Source organism: Engystomops pustulosus, chromosome 1 (genome assembly GCF_040894005.1).
Source record: "Engystomops pustulosus chromosome 1, aEngPut4.maternal, whole genome shotgun sequence".
NCBI lineage: Eukaryota > Metazoa > Chordata > Amphibia > Anura > Leptodactylidae > Engystomops > Engystomops pustulosus.
The window spans coordinates 301,097,193-301,121,922 of NC_092411.1; the positions used below are offsets into that span (position 1 = coordinate 301,097,193).

The following is a 24,730-nucleotide window of genomic DNA, read 5'->3' on the forward strand; positions in this document are numbered from 1 at the left end:
ACTTAGAAGAGTCATCTCTACAAACAATAATGTATAAAGTAATAAAATAAGTTGTCCTAAAGTCCACCAAAGATTTCCCCTCATGTGAACAGTGTCCTGTTAGTTTGCTGCTTGCTCTGCATATATCATTTGGTCAGCGTTTCTATGCAAGTAGTGTGTAACTTATACAAGGATAGTGACATTCTTCACGTATTACTCCCCCCTGACGTCCCGGGAGGTAATAACGTGGCTTAAAGGGGACCTACCACCACGATTCTACCTATAAAGGTAGAACGGGTGGTAGGTGGATGAATGGGACGTAAGGATAGCCCTTTTTGGGCTAATCCTTACGTCCCGGCTATCCTTTAGTAAACTTTAATCAGTTGATATGTTAATTTAATTAAGCGGCTACTGGGGCGTGGAGTAGCCGGACATGAGGCTACTAGTCGCGGCTACTCCACACCCCAGTAGCATTGTTCCTCCGCCTACCGGGTAATCTTCGGCGCGCAGCACCTCGTAGCTGCGCGCCCTCGTCCGAGCACCCGGCGTCTGCGCATGCGCAGTAGCGCCGGCCTCAGACCTACGGCCGCGCACCCGTAGTCCTGCGTCCTGCGCATGCGCAGAACGCAGGATATTCGCACGAGGGCGCGCAGCTACGAGGAGCTGCGCGCCGAAGATTACTTACAGTATTGGTGAAAATTCCTTTCATGCGCATGTGAGGTTCACCGCACCATAAATGGAGGGAAGGCAGAATTTAATCAGAGATGATATTCCATTGGGGACATTGAGGGAGCATACAGACGCGCGGAAAAGGAGAATCGGAATCATCTTCTCCAGTCTAGACCTCAACGACCCAATGAAAATCAGGTAAGGTTGATCACGCCTTACTATTGGCAATGGAGGAGGGTTGAGGGGATTATGAAGCAGTTTTTGCCGATACTTCTTTCTGACCCAGATCTGAACACCCACTCATCACCTCGCCCACAATTGGCAGCTAAGAAGAGCAAATCAATTGGAGATATGTTTGTAAAAAGCCATCAAACTCTTCTTTACTCAAGACCTTACATTTTTGGGTCAAAAGGCCCTGAATGGGGGTCTTTTCCTTGTGGGCACTGTTCCGTCTGCAAAGTAATGACAAAGACGGACTCTTTTTCCGATTCCTGTGGAGAAAAGTAATTTCAAATTGTCCATTTTATCAATTGCAGCACATCTGGTGCGGTGCACAACCATCATGCCCGTGCCGATTGAGCTAAATTGGAATGACTACCAGAGAATTCAGGATTTGAATACAGGATCAAACCAAATGATCATGAGGCATTTTAAAAATTTAAAAATGTACCGAGACACTTTCATGAGTTTCATGACGACAGGGGGCAGGATGTTCGGGTGTGGCATCGACAAAATACTTCTGCACTCACGCGGTGGCATCACTTTCAGGAAATTAGAAAACATTGAAACGAATTGTGAAACTTCAGACTGGGGCACCCCTTGGCCTGAATGAAAAGTTGTCATTTGCTTCGTACTTGTAGGGTATCGTGTACACTCACAACTCCATCATTTTCTTCCAGTTTTTATCTTTTTAAATTTTAAAATGTCTAGTTATTTTGGTTTGCGGCAGGCTTTATCAGTAGGGGCACGCCTTGTGAAGACTAGCCAATACACAGGCGCCCCAAAGTTTTTATGTGCGTAATGTTGTTTATCACCATATAATTATGACATTTGTTGGTCATTTCTATCCACACATATTAATTGTGATTGGGGCGTATGCAGATTGTAGTCGACATCTTATCGCTTGAGCTCTTTACAATTGGGTGCCGGGCACAGTCCGGTATTAGTTTGTAATCTATTCAAATGATCTCGTTGTGTAGCTCATTTAGCTGTCACCCAATCCATGTTCTAAGGGGGGGGGGGGGGCATTTTATTATTTGTGCGCAATATCCAAAAATGATTATGCATTTCCAGTCACTTTTGCAGAAATATTTATTATTGCATTTTGGTGTTTTATGCATTTTTGTTTTTGCACAAATTTTGCAGTCGTACAGGTTTTCTTTGCTGCTCAGCAACTCAAGATTCAAGTTTATTCACCTCATGCAGCATTTTGACATCCTATTGGAGGATAAGTATATATATATGTGTATATTTTTTAACTTTTTTTTTTTCACTGCACTTAGCACTGGCACTTTCTCACGCTGCCACTTCATATTCACCTATACACAGTAGTTTTCTATCACTTTGTGCCTGCATGTGTTCACATTTTGTCCTGCACTTTTTGCTATTCCCTCTAGGTGGAAATGTTCCATTTAGAGATGAGTGAACATACTCGTCCGAGCTTGATGCTCGTTCGAGCATTAGCGTACTCGTAACTGCTCGATGCTCGGACGAATACTTCGCCCGCTCGAGAAAATGGCAGCTCCCGCCGTTTTGATTTTTGGCGACCAGAAACAGAGCCAATCACAAGCCAGGAGACTCTGCACTCCACCCAGCATGACGTGGTACCCTTAGACGTCGATAGCAGTGGTTGGCTGGCCAGATCAGGTGACCCTGGAATAGACTAGCCGCTGCCCGCGCTGCTCGGATCATTCTCTGTCTGGATGCCGCTAGGGAGAGAGCTGCTGCTGGTCAGGGAAAGCGTTAGGCTTCTATTAGAATAGTGTTAGGCAGGAGTGATTCTACAAGAACCCAACAGCCCTTCTTAGGGCTACAATAGCGTTATATTTTCCTTTTTTTTTGTTTGCTTGTGGCTGGGCTTGCTGGCACTAGTAGTGCAGATAGTACCATATTGTGAGGAATTTGCAGGGAGACTTGCGACCGTTGTGTTTAGCTCTTAGTGACACACATATCCACCTCAAACACCGAAGTGGGACAATTTATTAGGGGTTTGATTTGAATTAGGCACAGTCTGCTGATTTTTTATTTTTTTACGTTTATTTCTTTTTATAACTCAAAGTAATCTGGCAAAGCAGTGTGCTCTCATTGTAGGCTAGAAAATAGCCATAGGAGAACCCCAACGGATTATTTAGGCCTACAATAGCTTTATATTTTCCTTTTTTTTGGTTTGCTTGTGGCTGGGCTTGCTGCCATTAGTAGTGCAGCTATTACCATATTGTGAGGAATTTGCAGTGAGACTTGCGACCGTTGTGTTTAGCTCTTAGTGACACACATATCCATCTCTAACACCGAAGTGGGACAATTTATTAGGGGTTTGATTTGAATTAGGCACAGTCTGCTGATTTAATTTTTTTTACGTTTATTTCTTTTTATAACTCAAAGTCATCAGGCACAGCACAAAATCCAGTTGTGTGCTGTCAGTGTAGGTTAGAAACTAGCCATAGCAATAGGATAGCAACGTTTTGTTAAAAAAAAAAAAAATTAAAAGTTTACACTTTAATTTGGAAAATGTTTAACCCGAGGGCTAGGGGTAGAGGACGAGGCGTGGACGTGGGCGTCCAACTACTGCAGGGGTCAGAGGCTGTGGTCCTGGGCGGGGTGAGACACCACCTGCTGATGAGGGAGCAGGGGAACGCCGCAGAGCTACACTCCCTAGGTTCATCATGTCTCAAGTTACTGGGACTCGTGGTAGAGCACTGTTGAGGCCAGAACAATGCGAAGAGGTGATGTCGTGGATTGCAGACAATGCTTCTAGCCATTTGTCCACCAGTCAGTCTTCCACGCAGTCCACCCATGTCACCGAAATCAGCACTCCTCCAGCTCCTCCACCTCAGCCTCCTTCCCCCCAGTCTGCCCCCTCCCAGCAAAATTTGGCATTTGAACCGGCATACTCTGAGGAACTGTTTTCTGGATCCTTCCCACAGTCACAAACCACTTGTCCGGTTGCTGCTGAGCTATTTTCCGATGCCCAGGTTTTCCACCAGTCGCAGTCTGTGGGTGATGATGACATTATTGACGTAGTGGAAGAAGTGTGTAAAGAGGTGTCGGACGATGAGGAGACACGGTTGTCAGACAATGGTGAAGTTGTTGTCAGGGCAGGAAGTCCGAGGGGGGAGAAGACTGAGGGATCGGAGGTTGATGAGGTGACAGACCCAAGCTGGGTTGATAGGCCGGGTGAACACAGTGCTTCTGAGACAGAGGCGAGTCCTATAGCAGAACAGGTTGGAAGAGGCAGTGGTGGGGCCAGACGGAGAGGCAGGGCCAGAGCTGGTGCATCAGCGCCAAATGTTTCACGTAGTCAAGCTCCCGTGATGAGGGCTAGATTTTCAGAAGTCTGGAGGTTCTTTAAAGAAACACCAGATGACCGACAGACTGTGGTGTGCAACCTGTGCCAAACCAGGATCAGCAGGGGTTCCACCACTACGAGCTTAACTACCACCAGTATACGCAGGCATATGAATGCTAAACACCCCACTCAATGGCACCAAGCCCGTTCACCTCTGGCCGGGCACACCACTGCACTTCCCCTGTGTCATCTGCTAGTCAGCCCCCTTCCCAGGACCCCGGCCCAAACACCTCCCGTGCGAAAACCCTATCTTCGCCTCCACGATCCTCCACAGCATCCACCAGCGTTCAGCTCTCCATACCCCAGACGCTGCAGCGCAAAAGGAAGTATAGTGCAACCCACCCACATGCCCAAGCCCTCAACGTCCACATCTCCAAACTGCTTAGCCTGGAGATACAGCCCTATAGGCTGGTAGAGACCGAGGCCTTTTGAAATCTCATGGCGGCGGCTGCCACTCGGTATTTGGTCCCCAGCCGCCACTACTTTTCCCGATGTGCCGTCCCAGCCCTGCACAAGCACGTATCAGACAACATCATCCGTGCCCTGACCAACGCCGTTGCTGACAAGGTCCACCTGACCACGGACACGTAGACAAGTGCTGCCGGGCAGGGCCACTATATATCGCTGACGGCACATTGGGTTAACTTGTTGGAGGCTGGGACCGAGTCTGACCCTGGGGCTGGTCATATACTGCCGACGCCGAGGATTGCGGGGCCTACCTCGGTCCAGGTCTCAAAGGCCTACTATGCCTCCTCCTCCTCCCACCCCTCCTCCACCTCCTCCTCCGAATTACCATCCGTGGGCATGGCGCCATCAGTCGGTAGCTCTAGGCACAGCAGCAGTGCCGTCGCTAAGCGACAGCAGGCGGTGCTTAAACTGCTGAGCCTAGGCGATAAAAGGCACCCGCCCAAGAGCTATTACAGGGCATCACGCCTCCAACTGCCCGCTCACCGACTGTTGTGCGACGTGCCCACGAGGTGGAATTCAACATTAACCATGTTATCCAGAGTTTACCAGCAGCGCAGAGCGATTGTTGACTGCCAGATGTCAACTTCCACCAGAACTGGTAGTCAGGTCAGTCAACTTCCTCAAGTCTACAATGAGGAGTGGACGTGGATGTCTGATATCTGTCAGGTGCTGAGTAACTTTGCGGAGTCAACACAGATGGTCAGTGGCGATGCCGCCATCATCAACCTCACAATCCCGCTGCTTGGCCTGTTGAAAAACTCTCTGGTCAGCATGAAGTCGGAAGCTTTGCGCTCGTCACAAGAGACGGGGGAAGAAGATTCCCTTGTTGATAGCCAAAGCACCCTCAGGTCTGTTTCTCAGCGCATATCGGATGAGGTGGAGGAGGATGAGGAGGAAGAGGAGGAGAATGTTGGCAAGACAGAAGAGGGGACCATTGTTCAGTCCTTCACTGTTCAGCGTGTATGGGCAGAAGAAGAGGAGTTGGAGGAGTTGGAGGAGGAGGAAATGGAGAGTCAGGCCAGTGAGGGGAGTGAATTCTTACGCGTTGGTACTCTGGCGCATAAGGCAGATTTCATGCTAGGCTGCCTATCCCGTGACCCTCGCGTTCAAAGAATTTATTCCAGCACCGATTACTGGGTATTCACTCTCCCGGACCCACGGTACAAGCAAAATCTTTCTACTCTCATCCCTGGAGAGGAAAGGAGTGTGAGAATGCATGAATACCAGCAGGCCCTGGTGCACAAGCTGAAACAGTATTTCCCTTCTGACAGCGCTAGCGGCAGAGGGCGTACTTCTGCGGGACGAGTAGCGAGGGAGAGTAGGCGAGCAGGCAGCTTGTCCAGCACTGGCAGGGGTACGCTTTACAAGGCCTTTGCCAGTTTTACGTCACCCCAGCAAGACACTGTCACCTGTCCCCAGTCTCGGCAGAGTAGGGCTGATCTTTACAGAAAGATGGTGAGGGAGTACGTAGCTGACCATACCATCATCCTAAATGATCACACAGCTCCCTACAACTACTGGGTTTCAAAGCTGGACATGTGGCACGAACTGGCGCTGTACGCTTTGGAGGTTCTTGCCTGCCCTGCCGCTAGCATGTTGTCCGAGCGGGTTTTCAGTGCAGCTGGTGGCATCATCACCGATAAGCGTACACGCCTGTCGACTGGCAGCGCTGACAGGCTGACGCTTATCAAGATGAATAAAGTCTGGATTTCTCAGGATTTTCATTCTCCACTAGGTGAAAGAAGCTCAACCTGAATAATGTATGCACTCCTCCTCCTCATTGTCCTCCTTCTCCTCCTCTTTGTACACTAAAGCAGAGGAAACTGGCTATTTTTTTCCAGGGCCAACTGGCTATAGCTATAGTACTCTATGTATTTAATTTTTCTGGAGGGCCACCTACCCGGTCCTCTGTTTTAAACAATTTTTGGGAGTGCCACATACAGGCACTCAATCTATTTAATTTTTATGGAGAACCACCTACCTGCTCCTCTGGTTTGAAAACTTTTTTAGACTGCCACATACAGGCACTCAATTTATTTAATTTTTCTGGAGGACCACCTACCTGCTCCTCTGGTTTGAAAACTTTTTTGGACTGCCACATACAGGCACTCAATCTATTTAATTTTTCTGGAGGACCACCTACCTGCTCCTCTGGTTTGAAAACTTTTTTGGACTGCCACATACAGGCACTCAATTTATTTAATTTTTCTGGAGGACCACCTACCTGCTCCTCTGGTTTGAAAACTTTTTTGGACTGCCACATACAGGCACTCAATCTATTTAATTTTTCTGGAGGACCACCTACCTGCTCCTCTGGTTTGAAAACTTTTTTGGACTGCCACATACAGGCACTATCCAAATTAAATTGTCTCCATAGCAGCCTCCACACGTCGTCTTTTTAGCTGCCTCCACACGTTGTCTCCATTGCTACCTCCACACGTCATCGCCATAGCTGCCTCCAAAAGTCGTCCATATAGCTGCCTCCATACATGGTCCCCTTATCAAACGAACTGTGTCATGCAGAATTTTGGGTTGTTTTCATGGCTTCCACATCAAACTTGTTAACTTTGTCGCCACCCTGCTGTGTAATCCACAAAATATACTGGCAAACTTTTATCATTTACCAATATTATTTCAGTGCTTCTTGCGCATCTGTTTAAATTCCCCTCACCCGCCATATCCCAAACTTATAAGAACACTACTACACTTGATCTTATACAAAAGGTTCTTAGAAGTGCTTTTTGGGGAGTAGCCGAGAGACAGGGGCTTGGATTGGCGAAAGCTCGCCTGGCAGCGGAGCGCCAGCTCCATCTCAAGATCCAACTAACATAGTTTTAACTGCAGCACCTTTAATCTACTACTAGTTCACTGCCTCCATACATGGTCCCCTTATCAAACGAGCTGTGTCAGGCAGAATTTTGGGTTGTTTTCATGGCTTCCACATCAAACTTGTTAACTTTGTCGCCACCCTGCTGTGTAATCCACAAAATATACTGGCAAACTTTTATCATTTACCGATATTATTTCAGCGCTTCTTGCGCATCTGTTTTCATTCCCCTCACCCGCCATAACCCAAACTTATAAGAACACTACTACACTTGATCTTATACAAAAGGTTCTTAGAAGTGCTGTTTGGGGAGTAGCCGAGAGACAGGGGCTTGGATAGGCGAAAGCTCGCCTGGCAGCGGAGCGCCAGCTCCATCTTAAGATCCAACTAACATAGTTTTAACTGCAGCACCTTTAATCTACTACTAGTTCACTGCCTCCATACATCGTCCCCTTATCAAACGAGCTGTGTCAGGCAGAATTTTTAGGTGTTTCACCAGATACATAGTGGAACTCGGCCCATCTGTCGCCGCCATGCTGGAGACCTGAAGTTGCAATCATAGCAGCGCAATATGGATGCCCCATACTGTCGCTCTTAATCTTGGAACCATTTCCGAAAAAACAATTAAAAATAGAACCACTATGCTATTCCATTATTCCTAGGTGAAATATTTAAACGACCCGGCCTGCTTTGAAAATTATAATTATTTCAAAGTAAACGCTTCTGGCCCCCAGGCCCATTTTGGGTGGGGAGGAGCCGAGAGACAGGGGCTTGGACAGACGAAAGCTCGCCTGGCAGCGGACCGCCAGCTCCGTCCCAAGATTAGGCAGCCTCAGAGGCATTTGTGCATGCTACCCCTGCTGTTTCCTGTCCATTTTGCCTCCACGATCCTCCACAGCGACTTTCAACTCTCTATACCCCAGACGCTGGAGCACGAGAGGATATGCAGCACATCATCCCCTTATTAAACGAGCTGTGTCAGGCAGAATTTTCAGGTGTTTCACCAGATACATAGTGCAACTCGGCCCATCTGTCACCGTCATGCTGGAGACCTGAAGCTGCAATCATAGCAGCGCAATATGAATGCCCCATACTGTCGCTCTTAATCATGGAAGTCGTCTCCATGGCTGCCTCCACATGTCGTCCCCTTATCAAAAGAGCTGTGTCAGGCTCATTTTTCTGGTGTTTCACCAGATACGTTATGGAACTTGGTCACTATGTCGCCACCATGCTGTGTTATCAACTAAATATACCGTCAACCTTTTGTTCACATAGGAAATCATTTCAGCCCTTCTTGCTCACCTCCTTTGGTGAAGCCTGAGTCCATTTAGGGTATGTCACCATGCCACTCTCTGGCCTGCCACTGCTGCCGCTGCCTCTCCATGCCGTCCCCTATAGTGTCAGGGTTAATTATTGGATGTTTTAGATGCTATCTAGCCTCATTCGGTCACTCTGTCATTGCCATGCTGTTGCCCATAATTTTGGCATAATGGTGCATTTAAGCAGCCTCAGAGGCATCCATGCATGCTGCCCCTGCTGTTTCCTGTCCATTTCCGTGGTGTTTCCATCCTTTTCTGAGGTTCCCAGGTGTTTGGCCAAGTTTCCCTGTGCAGAGCCTTGGTCCCCTTGAAAAATGCTCGAGTCTCCCATTGACTTCAATGGGGCTCGTTATTCGAGCATTGGGAAAAGTTCATCTCGAATAACGAGTACCCGAGCATTTTAGTGCTCGCTCATCTCTATTTAGTAACTGTAACTCTAAACCTTGGACTTCCTGGACTGATTCCTTCTGCTCATTGGTTTCTGTTTGGGTTCTGCGGATCCGCTCACCTGCTGGAATAAGATCTTGTTTTTTGGCTTTTTGTCTTGTTGTGAGATATTGGCCCCATTTATTGAAGCCTCTGCGCCAGTTTTTTCCACATTCATTTCAGTACAGACTTGCACAAGTATTTATAAAGTGTCCACACATTTGTGTTGCGGCTGCTCTATCCCCGATGTGACACCAAATTTTGCACCTAAAGGGGCATTTTAGTGCACAGTCGGACTGCGCACCCCCTGCACTATACAAAGGACATTGTACCTAGTGCAGTTTACACTGTTTTTGATAAATGTGGGCCTTTGTCTTTTAACTTGTCTACTCTTCCACTTTCTGTTTTGTACCTCATCACCTTATTGGTTAAGAACTAATTTAATAGTCGTCTTCGTTAGTCCATAATGTGCACTTATCCTGGTTAGAGACGGCTGCACAGTTACCTCCAGCAAATTCGGGCAGGACAATCAAGTATGACGTTTGTAAAGCTCAGGGCTCACGCGCCTTCTGTATCTGGACTGATCATCAATGTAAATATTCTATCCAAGATAAGAAACTAAATTTTATTAATAACCATTTAAAAATAGATACATAGAAAAATAGAAAAATGTCCACACACCTTTCGTGAGCTCAAAAAGCCTTCGATGCACCAATATGTTTACACACAATGCTAAGTATATAATGGGTTAGATAAATTATTCACTATGTACACCCAGAGCTACAATGTCATAAATGCATGAGAAGTAAGGGTAGATCTTACCGAGTTTTTCCGTCATAGTGTGATACACACCCACTTGTCAAAGTGAGCTTCATCCCCATTTGTGGTGGATACGGTCATGTATTTGGTAATCCACATCTTTAGGACGGTACGGGCAAGTGCAAATGTAAAGCCCTATCCCCCTTAATATAGCTCCCGCCCTAACAAGGACGGTCCCCAGTAGTACTGTCCCTACCAGAACACTTGCACTTCCCTTCCCTGACGCGTTTCAACATCTGTATCATCACAGGGAATCACGGGGAATGCTCTGCAGGAAATTTCAAGTGCAAAAAAGGGGCCAAAATCAGTATACCATTTGATATATATATCACGATATAAGTCATGGAGCTTAAATCCTAATCCTTACCGGTCTAGGGTGATCTTGGTAGATGGAGTGCCATCACACCAGAGGCTTAGTTGTGAAGCCGTCTATCGTATGCCTGGTGGTGTGGCGTGTGACGCTAACTCACCATGTGCAGGCTTACTTAAATCCCCCTTACCCCGCCCTCGTGGTGTGACGGTTCGCCGATCACATGACCAGATATACGTCACTACTTCCGGTATGCGGCGGTGTGGGAAGTGTACGTCGTCATAGAGACAAATCGGTTCGCAATTCTCTTTCGTAAATAGTTTGAGATGCGCTCAGAACATTTGTATTTGGTACAGCAGAAGTCCTCTCTACAGCAATCGAGAAGGACCCTAGCCACCTTTTATGCCCTCCCCAAGATTCATAAGGGGACAAATCCCCTCAAAGGGAGACCAATTGTCTCGGGAGTGAACTCCCTTTGTCAAAACGTCGGCGTATACCTCGATAAAGTGTTGAGACCATATGTGCTAACCTTGCCGTCTTATGTAAGAGACACAACGGATCTTTTGAAACACATCGAGGATATAAGAGTGGATGATGAAATTTGGCCGGCGAGTATGGACGTGGAAGCACTATATTCCTCATTTCCACATGATAAGGGTCTTCAAGCATTCGAATTCTTTCTGTCAAGTAGGGGGACTCAATATCACCCACACAATAAATTAGTGATGGATTTATTACAATTCTTTCTTACACACAATTTTTTTCTTTTTGATCGCATGCACTACCACTAGCTCAGGGGCACAGCTATGGGCAACCCATGTGCCCCTACCTATGCCAATTTGCTCCAGGGCTGGTGGGAGTGTACATGCGTGTTTGGAGACAACCCACCTAGTGATATTTTTAGAATTGAGTTATTTTTGCGTTATATTGATGACATTTTCATTTTGTGGAGAGGGGACCCAGAGATATTTCAAAATTTTGTCAAACAACTGAATACCAACGAGATAGGGCTGCACTTCACTTGTGAAATACACCATGAAGCCCTCCCCTTCCTAGATGTAATGATCAAAAAGGGTGAAAGGGGTCTATTGGAAACTTCGGTATATAGAAAACCAACAGCAACGAACGCGTTGCTACAATGGGACAGTTACTATCCATTGGCGCTCCGGAGGGGTATACCGAAGGGTCAATATTTACGGATGAGGAGTAACTGCAGTGACGACAGGGAGTTCAAGAGATGTTCAGATGATCTAAGAACTAGATTTAAAGAGAGGGGCTACCCCAATACTAGCCTCAAAGGAGCCTATCAATATGCATGTAGTAGACCCAGACACACACTACTACACGGAGAAAAGAGTAAAGAGAGAACTGATGAGAAAACAATTAGGATGATAACCACTTTTGACAATGGGGCCAAAGAAGCAAGAGAGGTGTTGAAAAAACACTGTCCCATTCTCCTTATGGACCCAGATCTGAAAGGTGTACTGACACAAAAACCAGCTGTCACATTTAGATGGGGCAGATCGATCCAAGATAGAGTGGTCCACAGCCATTTCACCCCCCCTCCCCACCGAACACCTGGCTAGATGGGAAACCAAAGGGATGCTACAGATGTAGCGGATGTGTAGCCTGCCCATATGTCACAACAGGAAAAACTTTTCATGGAAACAATACAATTGTAAATCCATGGGAATAATTTATAAAGCAACCATGCATATGTGGCATGGAATACATAGTGTGAGAAAGTGAGAGGTGTCATTTGGGAAAACCGCTATCTGTCCTACAGGCAGATGAAATGCATGTGGTAAAAGCCCTGGGTTTGTCTGCAGTAACCCAAGGGTTAATGCAGACATGTGATAAGCAGGAATAGTCTGTTTTATCTGTGTTGGCCTAGCTAACACAGACACATTTGTAATGTCCGTACTGGGCCTGCTTATTATGGAGTAGGGGTAGGCTGGTAGTGGGACTCCTACTCCACCCGGGCTTCGGTCCTGGGCTTTTGTATAGTCCACAGGTGTGGGTCACAGGTCTCGTTAGGGCCTGATTTAGACTGCAGACCAGAAGCAGTAGGGGAGGCCCTACCTGGAGAGCTGAAAGCGAGATTGCATTCTGACAGCAAAGGTAACTGAGGGCCTCCTGTCTTGCTGCTGGCCAATAGCGGGTGCCAGGCAGCCTGGTACCCGGATAGCTAGGGTCCGTCAAATGTGTTAGACAGCGCCTAGCCGGGCAGGAATTACTTTTATAATGTTTTTGCATGTGCCTAAGCCAGGGCTGAATTTGTGTTCTGTTTTGCAAGTGTGAAAAAAAAAAACACTTAAGTTGGACTTTAAACCGGCGTGTGTCGCTGCTTCCTGCACTGCTACCAGTCAACTACCAGAGCAATTCCCCACAATAGGGAAGACAATTCGTGAATTCCGAAGGAGAATTGGTGACCATTTAGGGGACATAATGAATGAAAGAGACACTGCAATTGCCCGTCATGTATATATGGCCCATGGAGGCACACCATCAGTCCTAAAATTCATGGGTATCGATCTGGTCCCCTATCCTGCAAGGGGAGGAGACTGGGATAAGAGAGTCCTCCAAAGAGAGGCAAGGTGGATACACCGCCTAAACACGGTAGCCCCAAAAGGTCTGAATTTACAGCTCCAATATGCATGCTTTTTATAATCCATAGATATTTTACGTACACTTTTGAATGTGCCTGTAATATGTGGTACTTCTGCATAGACAGGTCTCGATCCTCCGGGATACCCCTGCCCCCACGATGTAAATAACAGATTAAAGCAAAAATGACCCCTAGATGATTTAAGTAGAACAATTTAAGTAGTCTCCTTATGTTTACCAAGTGAACAATTGAAAGCATAATCATATGGTCTCTTTTATAAAGTTGTAACTTACTATTGACGAATACCCGATGTAGGCCGCTGTGTCCTTCTCGATTGCTGTAGAGAGGACTTCTGCTGTACCAAATACAAATGTTCTGAGCGCATCTCACACTATTTACGGAAGAGAATTGCGAACCGATTTGTCTCTATGACAACGTACACTTCCCACACCGCCGCATACTGGAAGTAGTGACGTATATCCGGTCATGTGATCGGCGAACCCAGACGATGACGAGGTGAGCGTCTGGTCGCCTTGACCACAGCGCTAAACGTCACACCACGAGGGCGGGGTAAGGGGGATTTAAGTAGGCCTGCACATGGTGAGTTAGCGTCACACGCCACACCACCAGGCATACGATAGACGGCTTCACAACTAAGCCTCTGGTGTGATGGCACTCCATCCACCAAGATCACCCTAGACCGGTAAGGATTAGGATTTAAGCTCCATGATTTATATCGTGATATATATCAAATGGTATACTGATTTTGGCCCCTTTTTTGCACTTGAAATTTCCTGCAGAGCATTCCCCGTGATTCCCTGTGATGATACAGATGTTGAAACGCGTCAGGGAAGGGAAGTGCAAGTGTTCTGGTAGGGACAGTACTACTGGGGACCGCCCTTGTTAGGGCGGGAGCTATATTAAGGGGGATAGGACTTTACATTTGCACTTGCCCGTACCGTCCTAAAGATGTGGATTACCAAATACATGACCGTATCCACCACAAATGGGGATGAAGCTCACTTTGACAAGTGGGTGTGTATCACACTATGACGGAAAAACCTGGTAAGATCTACCCTTACTTCTCATGCATTTATGATATTGTAGCTCTGGGTGTACATAGTGAATAATTTATCTAACCCATTATATACTTAGCATTGTGTGTAAACATATTGGTGCATCGAAGGCTTTTTGAGCTCACGAAAGGTGTGTGGACATTTTTCTATTTTTCTATGTATCTATTTTTAAATGGTTATTAATAAAATTTAGTTTTAAATGTACTCCAATTTGCTGCCCATAATTAATATAGGAGACATAACCTGTTACAGGATATCTGGTGTATAGATTTATGCTGTTTGTTATACCAAGATAAGAAACCTGAAGGGCCCTAAGACATGTAACAGGTGACCTTCCTGATAAGACAACCAAGATAATAAAGGAAAACTTTCCTAGAACTTGTTTTAGATATTCACCATGTGTTGCTTCAAGTTGCATCCCGCAATCTGCTGCTCCGCTCCGTGTCCTAACACCTGGAGTTTGTTGTGTAAGCTGGTTTTAGGACCCAGAGTAGAATGCTCAAGGGGAGCAGATGAGGACACAGAAGTGGCAGGTACTTGTCAGCTGAGTTACCATGGATTACAGATATAGATGTCAGATAGTGATAAATCTTACACCAAGAACGTTTAACGTATGGACAGAAGATTCAGCATGTCATGGATCATGGACTCTATACATTTGGATGGAGACTGGTGTATCCTGTACTATGGACTCTGTACATATATAGGTGCTGGAGCCTTGACTTGCTGAAACAACATGCGTGCCACTAGGTGCTGCTGCTGTTGCTGCGCATGCAGGCTGAACCACATCTGACACCCGTCAGGCCATTGGATGGTGACGCTGCATGTGGTTAGCTCCCTGGCCACGCTTCACTTTCTGCCCACAGATACGACATATACCCACTCTTGGCTCCTCTGGTGTCTTTCAAAAAAACTGCCACACAGCCGAGGTGGTAATTTTACCGCCAACACTCTGCACTGAGCGACTACTACCGCCGCTGCCTCGCTGGGCCCCTGTGCCACTGCTAACTTGGACCTGCGAATCAGGATTTGTACCCCGCGTACGTTTTGCTACCGTCCTCGCACTGCTGCCACCCTGCTGACTCACAGCCACATTAGCGACTTGCTGCCTTCTCCGCTGACTGACAAACAAGCTGACACTCTCTTCGTCAATTTGCGTTTCCCAGTCACTGCTACTCTCCTCACCGGTGTCAGTATGCACAGCCTGCCCACTGCACGAAGCAGCAGATATCTACCCCACCTCTTTACTGCAAAGCAGCTGCTGACTGTCCTCAAACACTTCGTCCTCGCTGAATAGTGGCACTGAGCCCAGACCACCTAGTAACTCTCTGATTGTGGGAAAGGAAGAGGACAGAGGCTGGTTGAGGACAGTTGAGGGCCGCTGACCTGCTCCTGGCCAACTAATTGTTAAATCTGAGGAACCCACAGACTCTTGGCTGGGGTTGTCAGATGTTATGTTTGAGGAATTGGATGACCTAGTCAACCATTCAACAGCCTTTGGGTTGTTGATCAACACACTTCCTCTAGATGACAACAGCAGTTGTGGCCTCACAGAGTCACCCATGCTGCGACATCGCCTTACTGTGCTGCCACCTCTGCCTACTCCACCTGCCACCTTTCTGTCTAACATAGTGGTTTATAAACTACGTGGATTTTAAACGTAAATCTGGCTGTAAACTAGAGCCCCCAAAAGGTATTACAATGTGCGTTATACAGATACCCCACAACTGACAGTGTAATTTCAGCGAAAATCACTGTATAAACTACGTGGATTTGACACGTGAATATGGCTGTAAACTAGAGCCCCCAAAAGGTATTGCAATGTGCGTTATACAGACACCCTACAACTGACCCCCAGTGAGAGGTCCACAAATGCCTGAATGTGAAACAGATTTCTTCCTATTCGATTGTCACTAAATAGAACTGCTATTTGGGGTATACAGATCCCCCTCAAAGAATATGCAGGGATTGCAGCAAGAATTGCTACTGCACAGCATAGTAGCAGCAGCTCAAAGCTACTGACAGCACATCCAGTGTGAAGTGACAAAATAGAAAATGGCTGGTTTTATAGGGCTGTGTGACATCACATAAGCCTGCCAGTCGCTGATTGGCTTACAGGTATGCAGATGTCATCGGGGGTGTTCCTTCCTCCTTCCCAGAGTTCTCTGCCCCATGTAACACTTGTGCTTGCGCCCATTTCTCTGAAAGAAGAGGGGAAAAAAACTTTGACCCCGCAAATCAGCGTAAACTTCAGCTTTGTGACGAATCAAATTTTTCCTGAAATTCTAACCATTAGTTAGAATCTTTAGAATCGATTCTCCCATCTCTATTAGTCCGAAAAATACAATAAGTGTCAGTCTTGTTATACACTGAATATTTTTTATTTAATAAATCATTCTGGTTAACATTTCTTATACATTCTACTAATTCCTAAATTATATTCTGCCCAATTTTTGGTACCAGATGAAGCGGTAACACGGCCGCCTGTAGTGTCCAATCAGAGGTCGCGCCTTCACTTCCTACAATTCTCTAACATTGATGAATGTGACTGCAGCCGTCAGCGATGTAATAAAACATGTCCTGAGAACATTATACTAATATTATATATCACTGAGGCTCATATTCTGCAGTCATTCTCTTCTTCTCACCAGTAGATCTGTTTTTCTATTGTTTTCAGATCTAAATAAAATGATAAAACATTTTGGGAAAAACACACAACCTAAGAGTCCAGCACTGGAAGCCATTACTGCAAATATCTCCACAGCCACCATGTATTTCCCTCTGGTGCTCAGATAAGCCGGGATCATGGAGATCCAGACACTGCAGAACAGCAGCATGCTGAAGGTGATGTACTTGGCCTCATTAAAACTGTCCGGTAATGTCCTCACCATGAAAGCCAGAAGAAAGCTGCCCGCTGCCAGGAGCCCCATATAACCCAACATGGAGTAGAAGCAGATATCTGACCCCTCATTACACTGAATGATGATCTTCCCAGGAGAAGACTGAGTGTCCAGGTCCTGGAATGGGGGAGAAATAGACAACCAGATAACACAGATGACAACTTGTATGGATGAACACAACAACACTATGGTGTAGGGCAGCTTCACACTCAGCCATCTTCTCCAGGGGCTTCCAGGCTTGGTGGACTTAAAAGCAACACAAACCATCACAGTCTTGGCCAGAAGTGAAGAGACGGCAACTGAGAAGAAAACTCCAAAACTGGTTTCACGTAATCTACAAGTGACATCACTGGGACGACCAAGAAACAAGAAGACAGAGAGGAAGCTGAGGAAGATGGAGACCAGGAGGAGGTAACTCAGGTTCCGGTTATTAGCTTTAACAATAGGAGTGTCCCGGTAGGAAATAAATATTGTGAATATGAAGCCGGTCAAAAGACATCCGAAGAGCGAGAGACAGGAGAAGACAGAAGCCATCGGGTCATTCTGGTAAGAGATGAATTCTATGACTTTGGGGAGACATCGGTCTCTCTCCTCATTCGGCCATTCATCACTTTCACATTGTATACAGTTGTCGGCATCTGTAGGAATATCACATAACATATTACATGGTGATAATATCTATCTCCTATCTATCCATCTGGGGAGGAGAATGACAGGTGCTGATATGGATTGGGGGAAGGACACACTTGTGCTTGCAGGGGTTTTGGAATTATTGGGGAAAAACCGAGGAGAGAAATGAAGCAAGTGACATCAGTTTATAACTCACAATGAATAAGTAAGATAAGTAGGTGGTGAAAATAAGACACAGACAATACACAACACCTTTACTGTAACAAGGGGCAGAAGGGAGAATATCAGCTATTACCATTCCCAACAAAAGACCAAAACACAAAAATAGAACAAAACTGGAAAGTAAACTTTATTCTTATACATAAAATTATAAATATGAAACCAGTCCACACTGAGTGATGATGCACATCTCACTACTTCCTGTATTAGCAGCCCCTGTATATAGGGAAGATACAATATAGACGTATGGACGCCATTCCAGGGAATCAGTAATATCCAGAGAAAGTCGCCCAATAACATGACATCAGCAGTAAGAAGGCGACGTATGGACCAGGACAGCAGAGGATCCACAACCCATCACTGACCGTGTGCAAGGTTATAGATTTCATCTGATTGTAATAAGTATTATATGTATTACTATATACAGAAGTTACTTCCAGGTTTCCATCTGTCTTTACTGTTGTATTTTAGATTTATAGAGATTATTTTTATCTCTAATTAAGACAATAATATTAAAGAAAACCTACCACAGCGGATCTACCTGGTAGGTGCATCTCACGAATGTAAGGACAGCCCTTTTTAGGGCTAATACTTTACTCCCCTCTGTTTTTTCTAAACTTTTTCAGGGTAATATGAAAATGTTCTAAAGAGGTTACTGGTGCGTGGAGGAACTGGATCTAAGGCTATATGGTGACTACTCCACGCCCCGGTAGCCTCTTTGATCCTCCTACCCAGAAATCTTCAGCGCGCAGCTAAAAGGAGCTGAGCACGCTCGTCCACGATGCCCAAGCCAGAGGCTGCGCAATCTCAGCTCTAAAGCCAGAGGTATTGCGCATGCACAGAACTCCAGCTTCGTGGATGAGTGCACGTAGATACTTGTAACTGCACCCTGAAGATGTCTGAGTAGGAGGATCAAAGAGGCTACTGGGGCGTGGACTAGTTGCACCGTGTAGCCTCAGCTCTGGCTACTCCACGGCCCTGTCGCCTCTTTAGAAAATTTCCCTGATTAAAGATTAGAAAAGATAGAGGGGAGTAAAGAATTCGCCATAAAAAGGGCCTATCCACACAAACATTAGATGCACCTACCACCGGATGTACCGTAACAGGTGGATCCTCTAATGGTAGATTTCCTTTAAGATATTATGATATTTCGTTATTTTTGGGGTGCGTTACTTTCCTGCTGTGGTGTCAGAGCTTCTGCCCCAGAAGAACCAGTCTCAGAGAATCTCCATTCCAGAGACGTGTGAGGTGGATCCCTCGTGGATAGGAATAGACTTATTTCTCTCAGTGCTATTATACATCTGTGACTGTAAACATCTGTCATCTATGGGGCCCCTGCAGTCGGCCAGTTGGAGATGGTAGGTTGTCATTGTTAACCCCTTCAGGACGTACGTTAAGGCTCAGCCTCTTTTTTTTTTTGGTATTCTGGGTCGTGTCGCTTTATATGGTTCGATCTTTTGAAAGATTTAACTTAAAAAAATGATTTTTAGACAGTTTCTTCATGACACATTGTGCTTCATGTTAGCGGTAAAATTTGGTTGATAAGTTTTGGGTTTATTTATTAACATTTTGCATATTTCAACTTTATTACATCTTTTATTAAAAGACTTTTTATTCATAGAAGACAGTAAATAAATCGGACATAGATTTTTATAATTTTTTTCCAGAAATTTCTAAATTGAAATTTTTTGGATAATTTTTTTTAGACACACACACACACACACACACACTTTCGAAAGCACATCCCTAAGATTGGAGGGGAAATTTAGAAAGGTCTAATTGTGTTGGTAATAAATTCATTTATCCCTAAAAGTTGACACATACACAAAAGATAAAAGGAGAAAACACAACTTAAATTTTTTATGCAATTTCTCCCAAGTACAGAGACCCCCCACATGTAAATGTTACGTGTTGAATGGGCGCACAGCGAGGCGCAGAGGGGAAGGAGCGCCTTAAGCGATTAAAGGTGCTGCAGTTAAAACTATGTTAGTTGGATCTTTTGATGGAGCTGGCGCTCCACTGCCAGACGGGCTTTCGCCTATCCAAGCCCCTGTCTCTCGGCTACTCCCCAAACAGCACTTCTAAGAACCTTTTGTATAAGATCAAGTGTAGTAGTGTTCTTATAAGTTTGGGTTATGGCGGGTGAGGGGAATGTAAACAGATGCGCAAGAAGCGCTGAAATAATATCCGTAAATGATAAAAGTTTGCCAGTATATTTTGTGGATTACACAGCAGGGTGGCGACAAAGTTAACAAGTTTGATGTGGAAGCCATGAAAACAACCCAAAATTCTGCCTGACACAGCTCGTTTGATAAGGGGACCATGTATGGAGGCAGCTATATGGACGACTTTTGGAGGCAGCTATGACGATGACGTGTGGAGGTAGCAATGGAGACAACGTGTGGAGGCAGCTAAAAAGATGACCTGTTAAGGCTGCTATGGAGACAATTTAATTTGGATAGTGCCTGTATGTGGCAGTCCAAAAAAGTTTTCAAACCAGAGGAGCAGGTAGGTGGTCCTCCAGAAAAATTTAATTGAGTGCCTGTATGTGGCAGTCCCAAAAATTGATTAAAACAGAGGACCGGGTAGGTGGCCCTCCAGAAAAATTAAATACATAGAGTACTATAGCTAGAGCCAGTTGGCCCTGGCAAAAAATAGCCAGTTTCCTCTGCTTTAGTGTATAAAGAGGAGGAGAAGGAGGACAATGAGGAGGAGGAGTGCATACATTATTCAGGTTGAGCTTCTTTCACCTGGTGGAGAATGAAAATCCGGAGAAATCCAGGCTTTATTCATCTTGATAAGTGTCAGCCTGTCAGCGCTGTCAGTCAACAGGCGTGTACGCTTATCGGTGATGATGCCACCAGCTGCACTGAAAACCCGCTTGGACAACACACTAGCGGCAGGGCAGGCAAGAACCTCCAAGGTGTACAGCGCCAGTTTGTGCCACATGTCCAGCTTTGAATCCCAGTAGTTGCAGGGAGCTGTGTGATCATTTATGATGATGGTATGGTCAGCTACGTACTCCCTCACCATCTTTCTGTAAAGATCAGCCCTACTCTGCCGAGACTGGGGACAGGTGACAGTGTCTTGCTGGGGTGACATAAAAATGGCAAAGGCCTTGTAAAGCGTACCCCTGCCAGGGCTGGGAAAGCTGCCTGTTCGCCTACTCTCCCTCGCTACTTGTCCTGCACAAGTACGCCCTCTGCCGCTAGCGCTGTCAGAAGGGAAATACTGTTTCAGCTTTTGCACCAGGGCCTGCTGGTATTCATGCATTCTCACACTCTTTTCCTCTCCAGGGATGAGAGTGGAAAGATTTTGCTTGTACCGTGGGTCCAGGAGAGTGAATACCCAGTAATCGGTGCTGGAATAAATTCTTTGAACGCGAGGGTCACGGGATAGGCAGCCTAGCATGAAATCTGCCATATGCGCCAGAGTACCAACGCGTAAGAATTCACTCCCCTCACTGGCCTTTTCCTCCTCCTCCAACTCCTCTTCTTCTGCCCATACATGCTGAACAGTGAAGGACTGAACAATGGTCCCCTCTTCTGTCTCGCCAACATTCTCCTCCTCTTCCTCCTCATCCTCCTCCACCTCCTCCGATATGCGCTGAGAAACAGACCTAAGGGTGCTTTGGCTATCAACAAGGGAATCTTCTTCCCCCGTCTCTTGTGACGAGCGCAAAGCTTCCGACTTCATGCTAACCAGAGAGTTTTTCAACAGGCCAAGCAGCGGGATGGTGAGGCTGATGATGGCGGCATCGCCACTGACCATCTGTGTTGACTCCGCAAAGTTACTCAGCACCTGACAGATATCAGACATCCACGTCCACTCCTCATTGTAGACTTGAGGAAGCTGACTGACCTGGCTACCAGTTCTGGTGGAAGTTGACATCTGGCAGTCTACAATCGCTCTGCGCTGCTGGTAAACTCTGGATAACATGGTTAATGTTGAATTCCACCTCGTGGGCACGTCGCACAACAGTCGGTGAACGGGCAGTTGGAGGCGGCGCTGTGCTGCCCTGAGAGTGGCAGCATCTGTGCTGGACCTCCTGAAATGCGCACAGATGCGGCGCACCTTCGTGAGCAAATCAGACATATTGGGGTATGTCTTGAGGAAACTCTGAACTATGAGATTTAACACATGGGCCAGGCATGGCACATGTGTCAGTCTGCCGAGTTGCAGAGCCGCCACCATGTTACGGCCGTTGTCACACACAACCATGCCTGGCTTCAGGTTCAGCGGTGCCAGCCACAGATCAGTATGCGCCGTGATGCCCTGTAATAGCTCTTGTACCTTTTATCGCCTAGGCTCAGCAGTTTGAGCACCGCCTGCTGTCGCTTAGCGATGGCACTGCTGTGCCTAGAGCTACCGACTGATGGCGCCATGCCCACGGATGGTAATTCGGAGGAGGAGGGGTGGGAGGAGGAGGAGGCATAGTAAGCCTTTGAGACCTGGAGCGAGGTAGGCCCCGCAATCCTCGGCGTCGGCAGTATATGACCAGCCGCAGGGTCAGACTTGGTCCAAGCCTCCACCAAGTTAACCCAATGTGCCGTCAGCGATATATAGTGGCCCTGCCCGGCAGCACTCGTCCACGTGTCCGTGGTCAGGTGGACCTTGTCAGAAACGTTGGTCAGGGCACGGATGATGTTCTCTGACACGTGCTGGTGCAGGGCTGGGACGGCACATCGGGAAAAGTAGTGGCGGCTGGGGACCGAATACCAAGGGTCGGCCGTCGCCATGAGGTTTCGAAAGGCCTAGGTCTCTACCAGCCTACAGGGCAGCATCTCCAGGCTAAGCAGTTTGGAGATGTGGACATTGAGGGCTTGGGCGTGTGGGTGGGTTGCACTATACTTCCTTTTGCGCTCCAGCGTCTGGGGTATGGAGAGCTGAACGCTGGTGGATGCTGTGGAGGATCGTGGAGGCGAAGATGGGGTTTTTGCACGGGAGGTGTTTGGGCCGGTGTCCTGGGCAGGGGGCTGACTAGCAGATGATACATGGGAAGGAGCAGTGGTGTGCCCAGCTTGGTGCCATTGAGTGGGGTGTTTAGCATTCATATGCCTGCGCATACTGGTGGTAGTTAAGCTAGTAGTTGTGGAACCCCTGCTGATCCTGGTTTGGCACAAGTTGCACACCACAGTCCGTCGGTCATCCGGTGTTTCTTTAAATAACCTCCAGACTTCTGAAAATCTAGCCCACACCAAGGGAGCGTGACTACGTAAAACATTTGGCGCTGATGCACCAGCTCTAGCCCTGCCTCTCCATCTGGCCCCACCACTGCCTCTTCCAACCTGTTCTTGTATAGGACTGCCTCTGTCTCAGAAGCACTGTGTTCACCCGGCCTATCAACCCAGCTTGGGTCTGTCACCTCATCATCCTCCGATCCCTCAGTCTGCTCCCCCCTCGGACTTCCTGCCCTGACAACAACTTCACCACTGTCTGACAATCGTGTCTCCTCATCGTCCGACACCTCTTTACACACTTCTTCCACTACGTCAATAATGTCATCATCACCCACAGACTGCGACTGGTGGAAAACCTGGGCATCGGAAAATAGCTCAGCAGCAACCGGACAAGTGGTTTGTGACTCTGGGAAGGGTCCAGAAAACAGTTCCTCAGAGTATGCCGGTTCAAATGCCAAATTTTGCTGGGAGGGGGCAGACTGGGGGGAAGGAGGCTGAGGTGGAGGAGTGCTGATTTCGTTGACATGGGTTGACAGCGTGGAAGACTGACTGGTGGACAAATGGCTAGAAGCATTGTCCGCAATCCACTGTTCTGGCCTCAACAGTGCTCTACCACGAGTCCCAGTAACTTCAGACATGAACCTAGGGAGTGTAGCTCTGCGGCGTTCCCCTGCTCCCTCATCAGCAGGTGGTGTCTCACACCGCCCAGGACCACGGCCTCTGACCCCTGCAGTAGTTGGACGCCCACGTCCAGGCCCTCGTCCTCTACCCCTAGCCCTCGGGTTAAACATTTTCAAAATTAAAGTGTAAACTGTAAATTTTTTTTTTTGTGTTTTTTTTGTGCTATCCTATTGCTAAAGCTAGTTTCTAACCTACACTGACAGCACACAACTGGATTTTGTGCTGTGCCTGATGACTTTGAGTTATAAAAAAAAGTAAACGTAAAAAAAAATAAATCAGCAGACTCTGCCTAATTCTAATCAAACCCCTAATAAATTGTCCCACTTCGGTGTTTGAGGTGGATATGTGTGTCACTAAGAGCTAAACACAACGGTCGCAAGTCTCCCTGCAAATTCCTCACAATATGGTACTAGCTACACTACTAATGCCAGCAAGCCCAGCCAAAAGCAAACAAAAAAAAATATTTATAACGTTATAATAGGCCTAAGAAGGGCTGTTTGGTTCTTGTAGAATCACTCCTGCCTAAAAGCATCAAGCTCTGACGAGTGTGTTCACTCATCTCTAACTGCAACGTATTCAATGACAGCATCTAAGATATAGATAGCACCGCAACGTATTCACTGACAGTGTCTAAGATATAGATATAGATAGCACCGCAATGTATTCACTGACAGCATCTAAGATATAGATAGCACCCCAATGTATTCACTGACAGCGTCTAAGATATAGATAGCACCGCAACGTATTCACTGACAGTGTCTAAGATATAGATAGCATCGCAACGTATTCACTGACAGCGTCTAAGATATAGATAGCACCACAAGGTATTCACTGACAGTGTCTAAGATATAGATAGCTCCGCAACATATACACTGACAGCGTCTAAGATATAGATAGCACCGCAACGTATTCACTGACACCATCTAAGATATAGATAGCACCGCAACGTATTCACTAACAGTGTCTAAGATATAGATAGCGCCGCAACGTATTCACTGACAGCGTCTAAGATATAGATAGCGCCGCAACGTATTCACTGACAGCGTCTAAGATA

General features: G+C 46.6%; 1 protein-coding gene across 1 annotated transcript; it reads right to left on the reverse strand.

The window, feature by feature from the left end:
* Positions 1-895: 895 nt before the first annotated feature.
* Positions 896-17,626, reverse strand: LOC140133133 (vomeronasal type-2 receptor 26-like). The gene is made up of 2 exons (XM_072152885.1): positions 16,886-17,626; positions 896-973 (listed from the first exon to the last, which is right to left on the reverse strand). The coding sequence occupies exons 1-2, from the start codon at positions 17,624-17,626 to the stop codon at positions 896-898; spliced, it is 819 nt and encodes a 272-aa protein (XP_072008986.1).
* Between the last annotated feature and the right edge of the window lie 7,104 nt (positions 17,627-24,730).

Bases quoted from the DNA above. Each gene is read 5' to 3' on its own strand.
- LOC140133133 (XM_072152885.1), bottom strand. From the start codon at position 17,626: ATGTTATGTGATATTCCTACAGATGCCGACAACTGTATACAATGTGAA. The intron at 974-16,885 runs GTCTGGATCTCC...TGCTCTTCTTAG, and splicing joins GCATGCTGCTGTTCTGCAGT to CTGCCAATTGTGGGCGAGGT.